At 38.7% G+C, this 14,270-nt stretch overlaps 1 protein-coding gene across 3 annotated transcripts in view; it reads right to left on the bottom strand.

Annotated features, from left to right (window-relative positions):
• The window catches only part of VIRMA (vir like m6A methyltransferase associated), a 42,407-nt gene that overhangs the window by 27,277 nt on the left and 860 nt on the right, over positions 1–14,270 (bottom strand). For all 3 annotated transcript variants that reach the window (XM_073330557.1, XM_073330558.1, XM_073330559.1), the window contains exons 2-9: positions 8,474–8,589; positions 8,137–8,223; positions 7,232–7,280; positions 6,032–6,200; positions 4,876–4,998; positions 4,071–4,364; positions 1,610–2,759; positions 124–615 (exon numbers count right to left, since the gene is read on the bottom strand). In XM_073330557.1, coding sequence (XP_073186658.1) covers positions 124–615; positions 1,610–2,759; positions 4,071–4,364; positions 4,876–4,998; positions 6,032–6,200; positions 7,232–7,280; positions 8,137–8,223; positions 8,474–8,589 — 2,480 coding nt within the window. The remainder of the gene's footprint in view (positions 1–123; positions 616–1,609; positions 2,760–4,070; positions 4,365–4,875; positions 4,999–6,031; positions 6,201–7,231; positions 7,281–8,136; positions 8,224–8,473; positions 8,590–14,270) is intronic.

Here is a 14,270-nt window from a genome sequence, read left to right as displayed (position 1 = left end):
TGGTAATTCTGCAAAACCATCAAAGCGTAAGGTTTTCTTTTGTTGTCTTCTACGCCATCTATTTCTTTACAAAGGGGACAGCTGGTTTATTCAAATAAGGAGTAAACACAAAAATACAATTACCCTAAAGCTTCTTTGGAATAGTATTCCATTAAAGTAATAAGACTTTGGAGGTTCTTCTCAAGGCTGAACACATGAGCTACAGCAGATCTTCCAACCGGGTTAAAAGTAATCAGGTAAAGGTTATGAAGTGTTCCCAAGAGGTCCGAATGGTCAGTTTCCTCACTGGCTGTGCACCGCTGAAAGTGGCAGAATAATTCTGAAATACACTGCAATGTCTGTGTTGAATGCAGGAGCCACAAGGCAAATGCATCATCACTGGCACCATCTGATTGGAGACCCTCTTCTTGATCTGGATCAGAAAACTGACATAGCGCTCTAATCAACAGGTTTGTTGCTTCATACTCAGACAGGAAGAAGAGGAGGCCCTTTTGTGACTGTCCCAGGAACTTCAACACATCTCTGACAGCCTGAAGCACACCAGGATGAGCACTTGTTATTGGAATGGAGAGTAGCAAGGTGATAGATTCCAAGAAATGGTGACTACGAAGGTATCTGCAGAAATGTAAAACAGAAGTATCTGTAACATATGATGATCTGCATACACAGAACATTGACAGAAAATAGATCCTCTGTATCTTATCCTATATTTTGGACCACCAGAATTCATTCTTTTGTATATTATAAGAAACTATATATTAACCATACTGAACCATGATGAAGTAGCAGAATTCTGAACCTTTTTTCCACAATGTAATTATAACTATGTAATGAGGATTAAATCCCCACTGAAATAAATAATGTATACAATAAAACCACACATTGACCACCACCACCAATGAGCAAAAACTTTAATTTTTGGAACAGTCTAAGTTTTGAGTTCTTGAATGCTCAACCTTAACTTTTTAATACTGCTAGTTCTTGAACTTAATTTCTCTTTAAAAAAAAGAACACAACTTCTTTAGGATTCCTTCTCTGTGGTTTTTTGTACATAGAAATGGCCTTTAAAAGGCATCTTTTGCAATATACATACACCCTGACCATTCAGTCCTTAGTCACTCTGCTGCAGCTGCCAAAGATGACAGTGAAGGATTTTGTGATATGGATGCCTCTCCACAGCAGGAACACAGTCTGAGACCATCAAGTACAAGCTCTTCTGGGGCAGGAATGGTCTTTTTGTTAAGTGTTTGTACAGTACTTTGCACAGTGGACCCTGATCCATGAACGGGGCTCGTAGGTGCTACCACAATACGAGTAATAAGTAGTAAGACGGTAACAACTTTTGGTTAGTATTAACATAGGCTTAACTGGAAACAACAACATAACTGCAATCCCATAAACCATCCAGTTCTCCCAAAAGCTTATTAAAGCAATCTGTAAGCCTCCACTAAAGGTATATTAGGAAAGTGAAAAATCTAGCAGTAACGTTAGTCACTGCTTTACTTTATTACCTATGTAGTCCACAAAACATGCGTAGGTACCAAACTGAAAAAAGAACCCAGTTCTGGTACCCAAAGCTGGTATCTAAAGTGAACCACAGCTCTCTTACCTGAAAAGGACTGGATAAGGATCATCCCTTTCTGGTGGTCCTGTAATGCGTGCCATTGTTGGAAAAGATTTTACTGGTGGCTGAATCATTGTATGTGGTGCAGTCTCCATCAAATGAAAGATTTCATCTAAGAGACTAACAAGTTTTTCTACTTCTCCTTCACTGATATTAGAAGATTCCAAAAGATGATCCATATCCATAGGTGCCTCCACATCGTTGTCATACTCTGGGTTGGTTCTCTCAAGTCCAAGGTCTGGTTCCTGCTCAGACTCCGTATGATTAGGAAGGGGAGGAGTGTTCTCTGCTAACTGGTCACCAAGCTTTTTAATGTCTGACAGAATCTCATAAAAATGGCATTTCTGAAGAATTGCAGAACCTGCAGTGACCACTCTCACAGTCTGATCTAACAGTATGAGCTCCAAGAGTTTCTGATAACCACTTTTTTCATGTACCTCTAACCCACCTCTTAAAAACATTTCCATTCCCTCAGTCATGCTGATAACACTATCCAAAGCTTTAAAAGCATTAAGTTTAAGGGAAGATGAAACATGATCTGCAAATAACAGTTCAAATAATGCATTAATAACTCCTGCATGCAAGAGTCCCATGATTGCTTGAGTCCCACATTCTGCTAGTGATGACACCAATTTTGTTCCAGCTTTAAGCTGTCGAACATTCAAAGCAATGGGCTGCCTGAGAGCTACCTGCAAGTTTAAAGCCTGCATTGTCCAGTCTACTAATTGGGTAATATAGTCTTGTTTTGTGTTCTTCACTTGCAAGTAACTTAGTCCTTTTGTTATTAAATTTGGAATTTCTTCTAAAGCTGTGACCCATTTTGCACCCCTTTCTTCCTGATATAATTCCAGGAGTTCAGTTAGCTTAACTGAGGCTTCTACTAGCCCTGAATTTTCCTTGTCTGGATCTTGATCCTTTATCTTACCAACTTCAATCTCAAATATGGTCTTGTAAGGACAGTTAAAGTACAAAAGAGGTCCAAGCTCTCTTTCAAAAGGCTCATATGTCACAGGTGGCACTGAGGCTAGATCCTCAGGAGTATATTCAATATCAAAGCTTGGATACTTAAATGTTTCACGTTCCAGATCAGCAATTCCATCTTCATCACTTGAAATCTGTTCATAGCCATCATCACCTGCAAGAGAGTTTTAAGTTTAATTTAATAAATAAATCAGTTATATCAAGCCCAGTTTATGAACTTCAGAGAACTACTCAAAGTACAAAAGTAACATACAAATTTTTATTTGGAAAATATAAAATATCCAAAACACTAAAAGATTTCTTTCTACTACTATATGTGGAAGTCAAAATTAGTAGACTACTCTTTCTCAGAGCGCGGCTGCAGCACATCCATGAATCAGGAAGCAAAGAATCTGTTTACTAGAGTGAGAAATCCAACCACAAAATGATAGTTCTAGACAACAACATTATGTAACAGCAGCAGCATATATCATAATTACTCTTTTAAACATCTCTGATTACGAAAGGCTGACACGATAAGAAAAATATCTGCTAAAAATCTCTCCCTGATAATTTTATTTAGGCTTAAAAAAAAATCTTTCCATAAACCTAGCTGTCTCTTGTCCTTCTCAATGTTCACTGCTTGACTGCTCTTCTCTGCTGGAGTCCCTATGAGCCAACAGAACTCCTTTGTATTCTTTGAAATGCTGACATTCCACTGGAATGTTGGCACATTGGTACAAACCATAGCAGGTCCATGGAGCAGCAGTGGAAGAGTGTCTTGCTTCACGCACCTGGCAAGTTAGGCATCAGTGAAGTAGTTAAGCAATTTTCAAGGCTGGGAAGCATGGATTATTTTAGGTCAGATAGACATATATTAATTGGTCACTTTCCTGAGAACAGAAGGGGGTTCTTGGGCATTGGTGAATATCAACCTTCCCTTCTCCTTTCTGTGTATTTTCACATATCCTTGAAAATTCAGTCTAATTCCTTTCCAAAATATTCAGTCCTCCATCATGTAATTATAAAAGTATAAAAAATTATAATTGTATTTGTTTTTCAGGGAATATTGGGGGGGTTATATTTTAAGAAAATAAAGATTATTGAGTTGTCATAGCACAGGGTTTAATACCAGCTATTTTTAAAGTTCCTTGTTCACTGAATTAATTTGTATATTTATCAAGTCAAAGGTGTAAGATAGTGTTGGTAAAGCACACATACACCTTCACAGTTACTGAGATAGAAGAATCTGAGTTTTTATTAATAAATAATAATTTACATTTATAGTGCCTTTCTTCCACGTTCTTTACACATTGAGAAAAAGACAAGATAAGTGACTTGCCCAAACATCACACAATCAGAGCAGCGGTAGAGCTAGGATAAGAATCAGATCTACTCACTCCGAGTCATCTGCTTTAATCTTTTGACTACACTGCATCAAAAAATTCTATAATCTCAGTCATTTCTATTTGTGTATATTACTCACCTTCACCCTCCTCTTCCTCCTCACCTTCCTCTTCTTCATCTTCCTCCTCCTCCTCCTCCTCCTCGTCTTCTTCCTCAGGAATACTCTCTACTGTATGGCCATCCTCCTCATCCTCTTCCTCATCTTCCTCAACATCCACATCTTCCTCCTCATCCTCCCCTTCTTCTGGCTGCTCCTCCTCTACCTCCCCTTCATCCGAGTACTGACCTTCTTGGTGAACGGATGTTCGATCAGGAGAAATTGGCTCAAAGTAGTCCTCTCTGTGATCAACATCATCTTCCTTTTCCCCAGCCACTGAAAAAGTAAGGGATAAATCTCATTACTAAATCCAGTAGTTAACAATGTTCACAGGTTTTGTGGTGTGAACAGTGAAATTAGAAAAATGCTTTTACTTAACATTCACTACAATTATTTACCTCATTAGAATTGTATTTACAAAAACAGTTCTATGCACTTTTAATCCATAATAAAAATGTATAGACTACTACTTGGATTCTGTAGTCCTTATGCAGGAAAAAATTCACTGAAGTCCACAGAAATTTTGCATGGGAAATAGAGTGCAGGATCAGGCACTACAGTGGTCTATATTTAATGTTTCAAAAGTTACTCACTTTTACATTGAATACAGTTATTAAAAATGGCACAGCAGAACCAGGGGTTCTCCTACCAGTCCTACATCTGCATTGCTTTTCCTAAAGATGAATCTGTCAACATCAATGAAAGCAGAAAGCTCACCTACCATTTTCCCCCCTCAATATCCACTGCTGTGCAGTAGACAGAGAATAAGAATCTACATTAGCTATACCTGTCACAGGCATGGGCTCGTCTTCATCATCGTCAGGAGGTGGAGGGCCTGGAGGAGTCCTTGGTCCCCTGGGCTGTGGTCTTGGAGGGCTCCCATTGAACTGATCTTCTTTCTCCCCATCAACTATATTTTTGTTTTTTGAAAAAAAAAAGATTTTATTTTGGGGGAGGAGGATGGGACATGTAGCACATTTTGCAACGTGGGTGCCAACCTTGATTATGAAGCACCCTTCATGTAGCATATGCACCATCATCATCCAACATCTAAGGGGAAAGTTAATTAAATGGAAGGTGCCCTCATGCTGAAACCACCCTTGCTGAAGCACCCATAAAAATTTAAAGCCACTGGGTGAATTAAAAGCTAACAGAAGTCACTGCTTATGAACAAAGATATTTCTTACATAAACACTGAGTTCAAGATTCATTTTAGAGTTTTTTTTAATCATGTTACAGTGCAGATTTGTATTTAGCCACTTGATTATTTGCTTTGAATGTGTTTAGTAATACTATAAATCTACCATGATTAGTTAAAATTATTTAAAATCCAATATTAATCTGAAGCTGAATGTTTATAGTACAATAGTTATATTTCTACAGTAAAATGATTAAACATCTGAACAGTGCAGTTCTCTCCCTAATTCTGAAACCAGTACGGAGGCAGAAACGGAAACCTGTTTGTGACTGCTGCACAGGGTCACTCTGCTGCTGGTACCATCAATCACTCTTTAGCAACCTGGGAGTCACAAACAGAAGGCTAAGTAAAAGGCTTTCCTTCATGTCCTTTAACTACTGCTTTGTTCATTAACCCTCAGTTTTGGAAGCAGTGATTTTAGTCACCGACACTTTGACTTAAAAGTTTAGCTCATGGGAAACACAAATTAATTTATGTCTTCAGCTGCACCCTTTCATCAAGTACCTTGTGATGAATAAAGTTGCTCTCAATAAAAGCATTAGAAAAAGGAGAGGAACTTATTAAAAAATACTCTACCTAAAACCTACAAAGAGATAACATGGAAAGAGACAAAAATTTACAGCTGGATAATTAGATCCAATGAAATCTCAGAATATGAAGATTGCTCTTTAGCCACTGGGATAATTAATTTTAATTAAAGAAAAAACTTTTGCTGTCTTACTTCAGATAATTCTGACATACTTACCATGTTTTGGGTTTCTTTTCAAACCTGGTTGTTGCTGGGGAGGAGGTGGTGGTGGTGGAGGGGGTGGAGGAGAATCTCTGTCATGACTTATTACCCTATCAACTGATCCATATATTGCTAATGTCAAACAGTTGTACCAGCCTCTTAGGACCAATCCATCCGTGTTGACCTAGTTTGTAAAAGAAAAAGCATCTTTAAAAAACTCAAAGTGAATTTGAGGATTTTTACTTAATTTTAAATTGCTAGTTCTGTATGGGTATATACTTAAAATACACACAAGAAAAACTGCAGATTAATATATTTTATATCTATTCAAGGTTTTAAAAAATTGACCTACTGATTATACCACATGAATAATTTTACAACCAAAAGAATTCATAACAACACATTGTCAAAGCCACTAAATCCAGTTTATTCAAATATTCATTGGGGCAGATCGCACTGGAATGCATCAGACAAACATAATAGATATGCTCAGATGTAGGCTACAATCATCAATAACAATTCTGCTTTATAACTGTCAACACATTATTAAATTACTTAAATAAGAGCTCTATGTAGCTCAAAAGCTTCTCTCTTGCACCAACAGAAGTTGGTCCAATAAAAGCTGTTACCCTCACCCATCTTGTTTCTCTCACAAATTATTACTGATATGCCTGTATTAGTAATAAGTAATCTGAAAGGAAAAAGGTTAAACCCTCTTTATTCTTCACATATTTGTATACTTGTGATGTTTGATTTTAGCGTTTTCCAAATATGCAGACTGAGACCAGTGACTAGACCCAGACATGAAGTGGTTTGGCTCTGTCAAAATGAAGCAACCCTTATCTCATACCCCTTCCATTTCATCAATCAGGCCAAATTCTGAGGTGAACATTCACCAAGATGGCTGCGATCAGCCGGTTCATTTTCATTAGTAAACTTAATAGGAGCTACTCAGTGATCAACACTTTTGAAAAATCAAGGCACTCATTTGGAACATAACTCTAGGCTAATTTTTAAAATCATGGCCCTAGTGTATTATACAATTGAACTATATGGATTAGCTTTGAATATAAGCTCTCTAGAGTAGGGTCTTCCCCTACAACTGCTTTGCATAGTGCTAAGCACACTAAATAGCAGCACCATGGTATTCAAATAGCAGCCACACAGGAAGAAGAAAAACATTGAAACTATAGCATAAATAGGTACAACAATTACCTTTGCATTGGGTCTAAAGATAATTGAAGAGTTCTCATCATATTCAAGGCTGTTAAATAGAACACAAACTTATTTTTCAATGTTTAACAAAAGTCTTTTACACACAAAGTATGGACATTTCTGTATGTGACCCTTTAATAATACCTTATTTTCACCTTAAGTGAAAAAAAGAATGAGACTTCAAGCCAGTATCAAAACACTATACAATATCTATGCTTATCAATTTAGGAATGTAAAAAGCCCAAAGGACTTTCAATATACATTGACATTAAAGGGACACTGTCAGTTTAAAAATTGCGGTTGGGATCTTCTACCCAGACCCTTCAAGCATACACCTCTCTCCCCTTACACAATGAATGAAGAGGGGGGCAACTAGGGTTCATGCTAGGGAAAGAGTAGAGAGAGAGAGAGGCAAATATGGAAGCACAGATAGGCAGGACTGGATGTACATGTATCACCTAGTCTCACAGATTTTCAGGAATAGATAAATTCTCAAGCTGTACTATCTTTTCTACAGAGCCATCTCCCCCCACAGAAATCTTAAGCACATCCACAAACAGGGTGAGGTCATGGTGGAGGGAAAAATGCTTGCAAACACAAAAGTGTGAACTTCTGTTATTAACAGTGTATACAAGTAAGGGCCCAATCCTACAAACACTTATTACGGACCATAATACTTATTAACGTGAGTAGTCCTATTACAGAGAACAGGGCTACTCAGTGAAGTAAGTATTATGGCCACTAATTACTATCAGACCCTAAACCTTTATTTTAAAAAATAAACTCCTTTGGAGATTTAACAATACTGTGTTGAATTTCTCATTTCTACACACCAGGAAATGCAGCATATTCTTCTATAGAAAAACTCTTGAATGTATGAAGCACATGAATTCGCAAATTCTTACCTTCCCAGCCTGTCAAAAACAGGGGCACTTGGCTTGCTGACATTGTTGAAAAACAGGTCTAACTGAAATGTATGTGGGGATGTCTCTCTGTTGATAAAACAGAGGGAAAAATTAATCCTGTCAGGCTTCCCTTAACCAAAACAAATAAGACCCGAAATCTCTAACATATTATTGTTTAAAACCTGAAAGAAAATACATATATTTACAAAATATACATATATTGCATATTCAGTGAATGCATAAGCACAGGCTACCTTCCTACATTGCAGTTTTTACTGTGATTCACAAGTCCCAAACAAAATGCAAGGAATGTGCATCTGAATATTTTAGGACTTACCCATAAGCTCTATTGTCAGGCAAACTTGTGTGAGCTTTTACTCCTGGAGGAATGACACGTACTTCATTTATGTAAACCACACATGGAAAACGAACTACATCTATATTGGTACTTTGCTAAAAACAAAGAGTAAACAAAAGTTATAAAGCTTGAAAAATACTATATTGTTTTTATTTTACATTCCAACCTATTTATGTACCCTCTATTTAAAAAAGCACCAATTTAAAAATGTCAATCCTGATAATTTCTTCAACTTATTATTGTGACAATACCTAAAATTAATGTAAATGAAAGGGTTGAGAAAATCTTTTTTTTTTCAGCTTGTACATTTGAAAGCTTCATATAGAAAGTTTCACTGTTTCCCCTACAGAATTATTTCCCTTTTTATTTGTGAGGACCTTTCAAACAGCAACAAGGAGGAGAAACATTTTGAAAATGATAGTAAACAAATATTGACAAAGGAACTTAAGTTACTTTCAGAATTCACTAATTTTCAAGTGGACAGTGCCACTTTAAACACTGGCAAGTTTATTACGGTATAAGAAATAAAATGTGCTCCAATTTTAAATATCAGAAGGTTTTTTTTTTTTTTTTTAAGAGCAGCTGACACTGTTGGAGAGATTAAAGACTACAGCCAGAATTTTGTGAGAGCTACGCAAAGATACTATTTGGTGCTGACTTTTCTACCTCTGCAGCAGCATTTGAAAACTTTCAGGCACTCCTGACATTTCTGCTGACATCATATAAGTCAGGGATGGCAGAGATCTTTCAGGCCATTCACACATCAGAACAGAGATACGTTTGCACAAAGAAAGATATAAACAAAAACAGAGATGTGATGGCTTCCAATGTATTAGAAACTGAAAAATAATCAGAGTTTACCAAAGTAAAAAAGACTACCTCAGCAAACCACAGACACTGATAATTGAAAGTCTCCTTTCACTAAACTGTATATATCCTCATGAGACACATTTATAAAACAGGAAAAATATATTTATCCGTAAATACCAGACAATGGGCAAGGAATTAAATTGTGTTTCTTACACATGAGCAGTTACTTTCCCTGAAGCTCGTAATCACATTTCTCATTAGAACAACTTAATACTATATATCCACTAGCCTGCCAATATATTAATTGCCTATCAACACATTCTAAAAAGTGGAACTGCAGTTAAAAGATTTTAAGAAAACAGGAACAAAGGGAAACTAGATAGCTAATGAGACTGCTTATGGGATACAAAATCTTTCATGATTATGTCATCTGTTCAAATCAAACTCTGGTCATTAGTATCTGCTGACTTTCCAGTAATCAATGTGAAATGAATTTATAGCTTCATTCAAGATTCTACAGAACAACCACACTGCACAAAACCACCACTATAACTGAATTCCTTGTAGGAAGTCTTAGTAGAAAAGCCAAGGATTAAATGATTATGAACATTTAACTAAATGTCTTACTACTAGGGCCCTATCTACACTGCAGACACTACTGTATTTGGAAACTGTTTATAAAACATTTTCAGACAAACACAACTGTATCATTAATGGGGAAGAGGGAGCTCATATTGTTAAAATGGTTTTTAAGAACTATTTTAGATACAAGAATGATTTTTCTGAGCTGTTTTAACAAAGTCCACACTAACAAACAATGGTGCACTAAGATGACAGTGCAAAGTGCAAGGTCACACACTTAGGGCCAAACAATAAGAATTTTTGCTATAAGCTGAAGACTTATCAGTTGGACGTGACAGAGGAGGAGAAGGATCTGGGTGTATTGGTCAGTCGCAGGATGATTATGAGCTGCCAATGTGATGCAGCTGCGAAAAAGGCTAAGGCAGTCCTAGGATGCATCAGGGAATGTATTTCCAGTAAAGATAGGGAAGTGTTACTACCATTCTGCAAGGCACTGATGAGACCTCATCTGGAACACAGTGTCTGCAATTCTGGTTTCCCACATTTAAGAAAAGATTAATTCAAACTGGAACAGATGCAGAGAAGGGCTTCTAAGATGATCAGAGGAATGCAGAACTACTTTACAAGACGAGACTTAAGGAGTTTGGCTTGTTTAGCATGACAAAACGAAGGCTGAAGGGTGATATGACTGCACTCTATAAATACATCAGAGGGATGTACAACTTTTTGGCCTGAGGGTCACATTGGGTTTCCAAAATTGTATGGAGGGCCGGTTAGGGGAGGCTGTGTCTCCCCAGACAGCCAAGCATGGCCCGGCCCCCGCCTCCTATCCGTCCCCACCGCTTCTCACCCCCTGACAGCTCCTCCAGGACTCCTCCCCCATCCCAACCCCCCTGTCCCCTGATGGCCCCATCCACCCCCGCCCCTGCTCTCTGTCCCCTGACTGCCCCCCACTACCCCATTCAACCCCCCCCCTTCCTGGCTGCCCCCCCCCGAGACCCCTGCCCCATCCAACCCCTGCCCCCCATGCTGAACTCCCCGGCTCTCTATCCAACGCCCCGTGCCCCCTTACCCTGCTGCCTGGAGCACCGGTGGCTGGTGGCACTACAGCCGTGATGCCCAGAGCACCGGGTCAGGCCGCGTCTCTGCAACTGCACTGCCCAGCTGCCCAGAGCGTTGCACCAGCAGCACGGCGCGCTGAGGCTGCAGGGGAGGGGGAACAACAGGGAGGGGCTGGGGACTAGCCTCCCGGGCCAGGAGCTCAAGGGGCTGGGCAGGAGCGTCCTGCGGGCCAGATGTGACCCGTGGGCCCTAGTTTGCCCACCTCTGGCTTAGACAATCTTAAATATAATCATCACAAGTGCTTCAGCTACAATTTAATGTATGGAGTAAAATAAGTATCAAAACGGTGTGCATGTGAGAGAAAGAAACTCCCATATGCAGATCTACTCTAGTCTACTCACTCATTTAGGAAGAAGGATCTGTGGAACTTTTTGACAGAGGATTTCGTGAAGGGCAAGACTATAACAGGGTTCAAAAAAGAACTAGATAAATAGGATAGATCCATCAACGGCTATTAGCCAGGATGGGCAGGGATGGTATCCCTACCCTCTGTTTGCCAGAAGCTGGGAATGGGTGCCAGGTGATGATTATCTGTTCTGTTCATTTTCTCTGGGGCACTTGGCATTGGTCACTGTCGGAAGACAGGATACTGGGCTAGATAGAGCTTTGGTCTGATCCAGTATGGAAGTTCTTATGTTCCAAACTTCTTCTCCTTGTCCAGATCTATTCTTCCCCCAACAATCTTCTATTCATTGAACTTTTTGAAACTTTGCACTTTTAGAGAGGTAAGGGACTGATTGTGTACACAGATTTGCAGAGGGACAATAGAGTTGAGGTCTGTTATTTCTCACCTCTATATATTATTTATTTTAAAACATTTTTGCTGTTAGCAAGCATGTTACCTCTGGAGACACAAATCCACAGTTTGAGAACTGCAAAACTAAACATCTCTGATGGTACTTCTAGACTGAGAACTGAGTCCCATTGGGTAGATAGAAAGATTAACCTAAATAATCTATACAGAAGCCTGTGGAACCCCGTAAAATTGGGTCCCTAATCCATAAACTACTGGAACTCATTTACAAAACTTTTCTTAAACATTACATTAATATATTGTCCCATACTATAGAATTAGAATTTATAAACCCTATTCCATGATGAGATAGTTTTAATTAAGATACATTTTAGCTCAAAGATACCTTTAGATAGGTTTTTTCCTCAAAAAGCATTTTATCAAAAAAAATCTGATTTTTTTTTTAAATCATTGATTTTTATCCACCCTGGTTTTTAATCACCGTTTACACATGCCACAAATGTATTCAGTGTTCTAGAAAATGCATGTTTCCATGTTCCTTAGCTTCTAAACTCTTTAGAACAAGAATGGGCTTTTTGTTGTGTGTTTCTACAGTGCAATAAGATTGTCCCTAGCCACTACCATAATATTAACAGTAATGATAAATAACAATGAGTAACTAACAACACATTATCAAAAGCATGTGCACCAGACAGACCATCATTTGTATGCAACAAATTTGACAATTTTTTTGCAAGCACAACTATATGGCTGTATGGACAAAAGGAAAGGGTTTATGAGCACAGGGATTGCTACCCCAGATCAAACTTGATCTCTACCTAGTTCAGGATTTTGTCTGACAGTGGCCAGTCCCAGATGCTTTAGAGGAAGGTGTAAGAACCCACAGCAGGTAGATGTGAGGTAATCTGATCTCATCCTGATCTCTTATAATTAGAGACTAGCTAGATCCCTAAAACAAGTTTTAATATCACTTCCAAAAACTATTAAGTAAGAATGACCATACCGGATCAGACTAATGGTCCATCTAGCACAGTATCCTGTCTTCCGACAGCAGACTGTGCCAGATGCCTCAGGGAGAAACAAACAGAACAGGGCCATTTATTCAGTGATCCATCCCGTCATCCAGTCCCAGCTTCGGGCAATCAGAGGTTTAGGGACACACAGAGCATGGCGCTGTTTCCCTGGCTACTAGCCATTGATGGACGTATCCTCCATGAACTTATCTCATTTGTTTTTCAAGCCATTTATCGTTTTGGCCTTCAAAGTGTCCCTGGCAACGAGTTCCACAGGTTGATTGGACACTGTGTGAAGAAGCATTTCCTTGTTTGTTTTAAACCTGCTGCCTGTTGATTTTGTTGGGTGACCCCTGGTTCATGTGTTACATGAAGGGGTAAATAGCACTTCCTTATTCACTTTCTCCACACCATTCACGATTTTATAGATCTCGATCATATCCTCTCTTAGTCGTCTCTTTTCTAAGACAAACAGTCCCAGTCTTTTTAATCTCTCCTCATATGGAAGCTGTTCCATACCCTTAATCATTTTTGTTGCCCTTCTCTGTACTTTTTCCAATTCTAATATATTTTTAAATGGGCTAACAAGAACTGCAAGCAGTATTCAATATGTTAGCATACCACTGATTTATATAAAGACATTATATTTTCTGTCTTACTATCTACCCCTTTCCCAAAGGTTCCTAACATTCTGCTAGCTTTTTTAACTGCCACCACACATTGAGCAGATGTTTTCCGAGAACTATCCACTGTAACACCAAGATATCTTTGAGTGGTAACAGCTAATTTAGACCCTATCATTTGGTACATATATTTAGAACTATGTTTTCCAATGTGCATTACTTTACATTTATCAACACTGAATTTCATCTAGAACATATGACCGGCCATACTGGGTCAGACCAAAGGTCCATCTATCCCAGTATCCCATCTTCCGGCAGTGGTCAATGCCAGGTGCGTCAAAGGGAATAAACAGAACAGGTCGTCATCAAGTGATTCATCCTGTCACCCATTCCCAGCATCTGGCAAACAGAGCCTTGGGACACCATCCCTGCCACTTTGTTGCCCAGTCACGCAGTTTTGAGAGATCCATTCATAACTGTTCACAGTCTGCATTGGACTTATCCATGCTAAGTAATTTTGTATCATCTGCAAACTCACCACCTCACTGTCTACTCCTTTTCCCAGATCATTTATGAACATATTGAACAGCACTGGTCCCAGTACAGATCCTTGGGGAACTCTGCTATTTATCTCTTTCCACTGTGAAAACACTAAACACTTTTATTTTAAGACCAAGGTGACAGCCATACAAATGTCCAATCTCTTTTGAATCTAGTTAAATTCTCAGCCTCAGTGACTTCCTGCAGATCCACTTTTGACAATTTCACTTTTAACATCATGCTTGCTTAAAGATACATCTCTCCCACACAAAGTGTCACCACATCAGGTGACACAATCACTGACAAAATTCTCTGCTACAACAAAAGTATCT

Source organism: Lepidochelys kempii, chromosome 2 (assembly GCF_965140265.1).
Source record: "Lepidochelys kempii isolate rLepKem1 chromosome 2, rLepKem1.hap2, whole genome shotgun sequence".
In the NCBI taxonomy this organism is placed as follows: Eukaryota; Metazoa; Chordata; order Testudines; family Cheloniidae; genus Lepidochelys; species Lepidochelys kempii.
The sequence above is the reverse complement of the archived record's forward strand: the minus strand, read 5'-3'. Positions and strand labels throughout refer to the sequence as shown.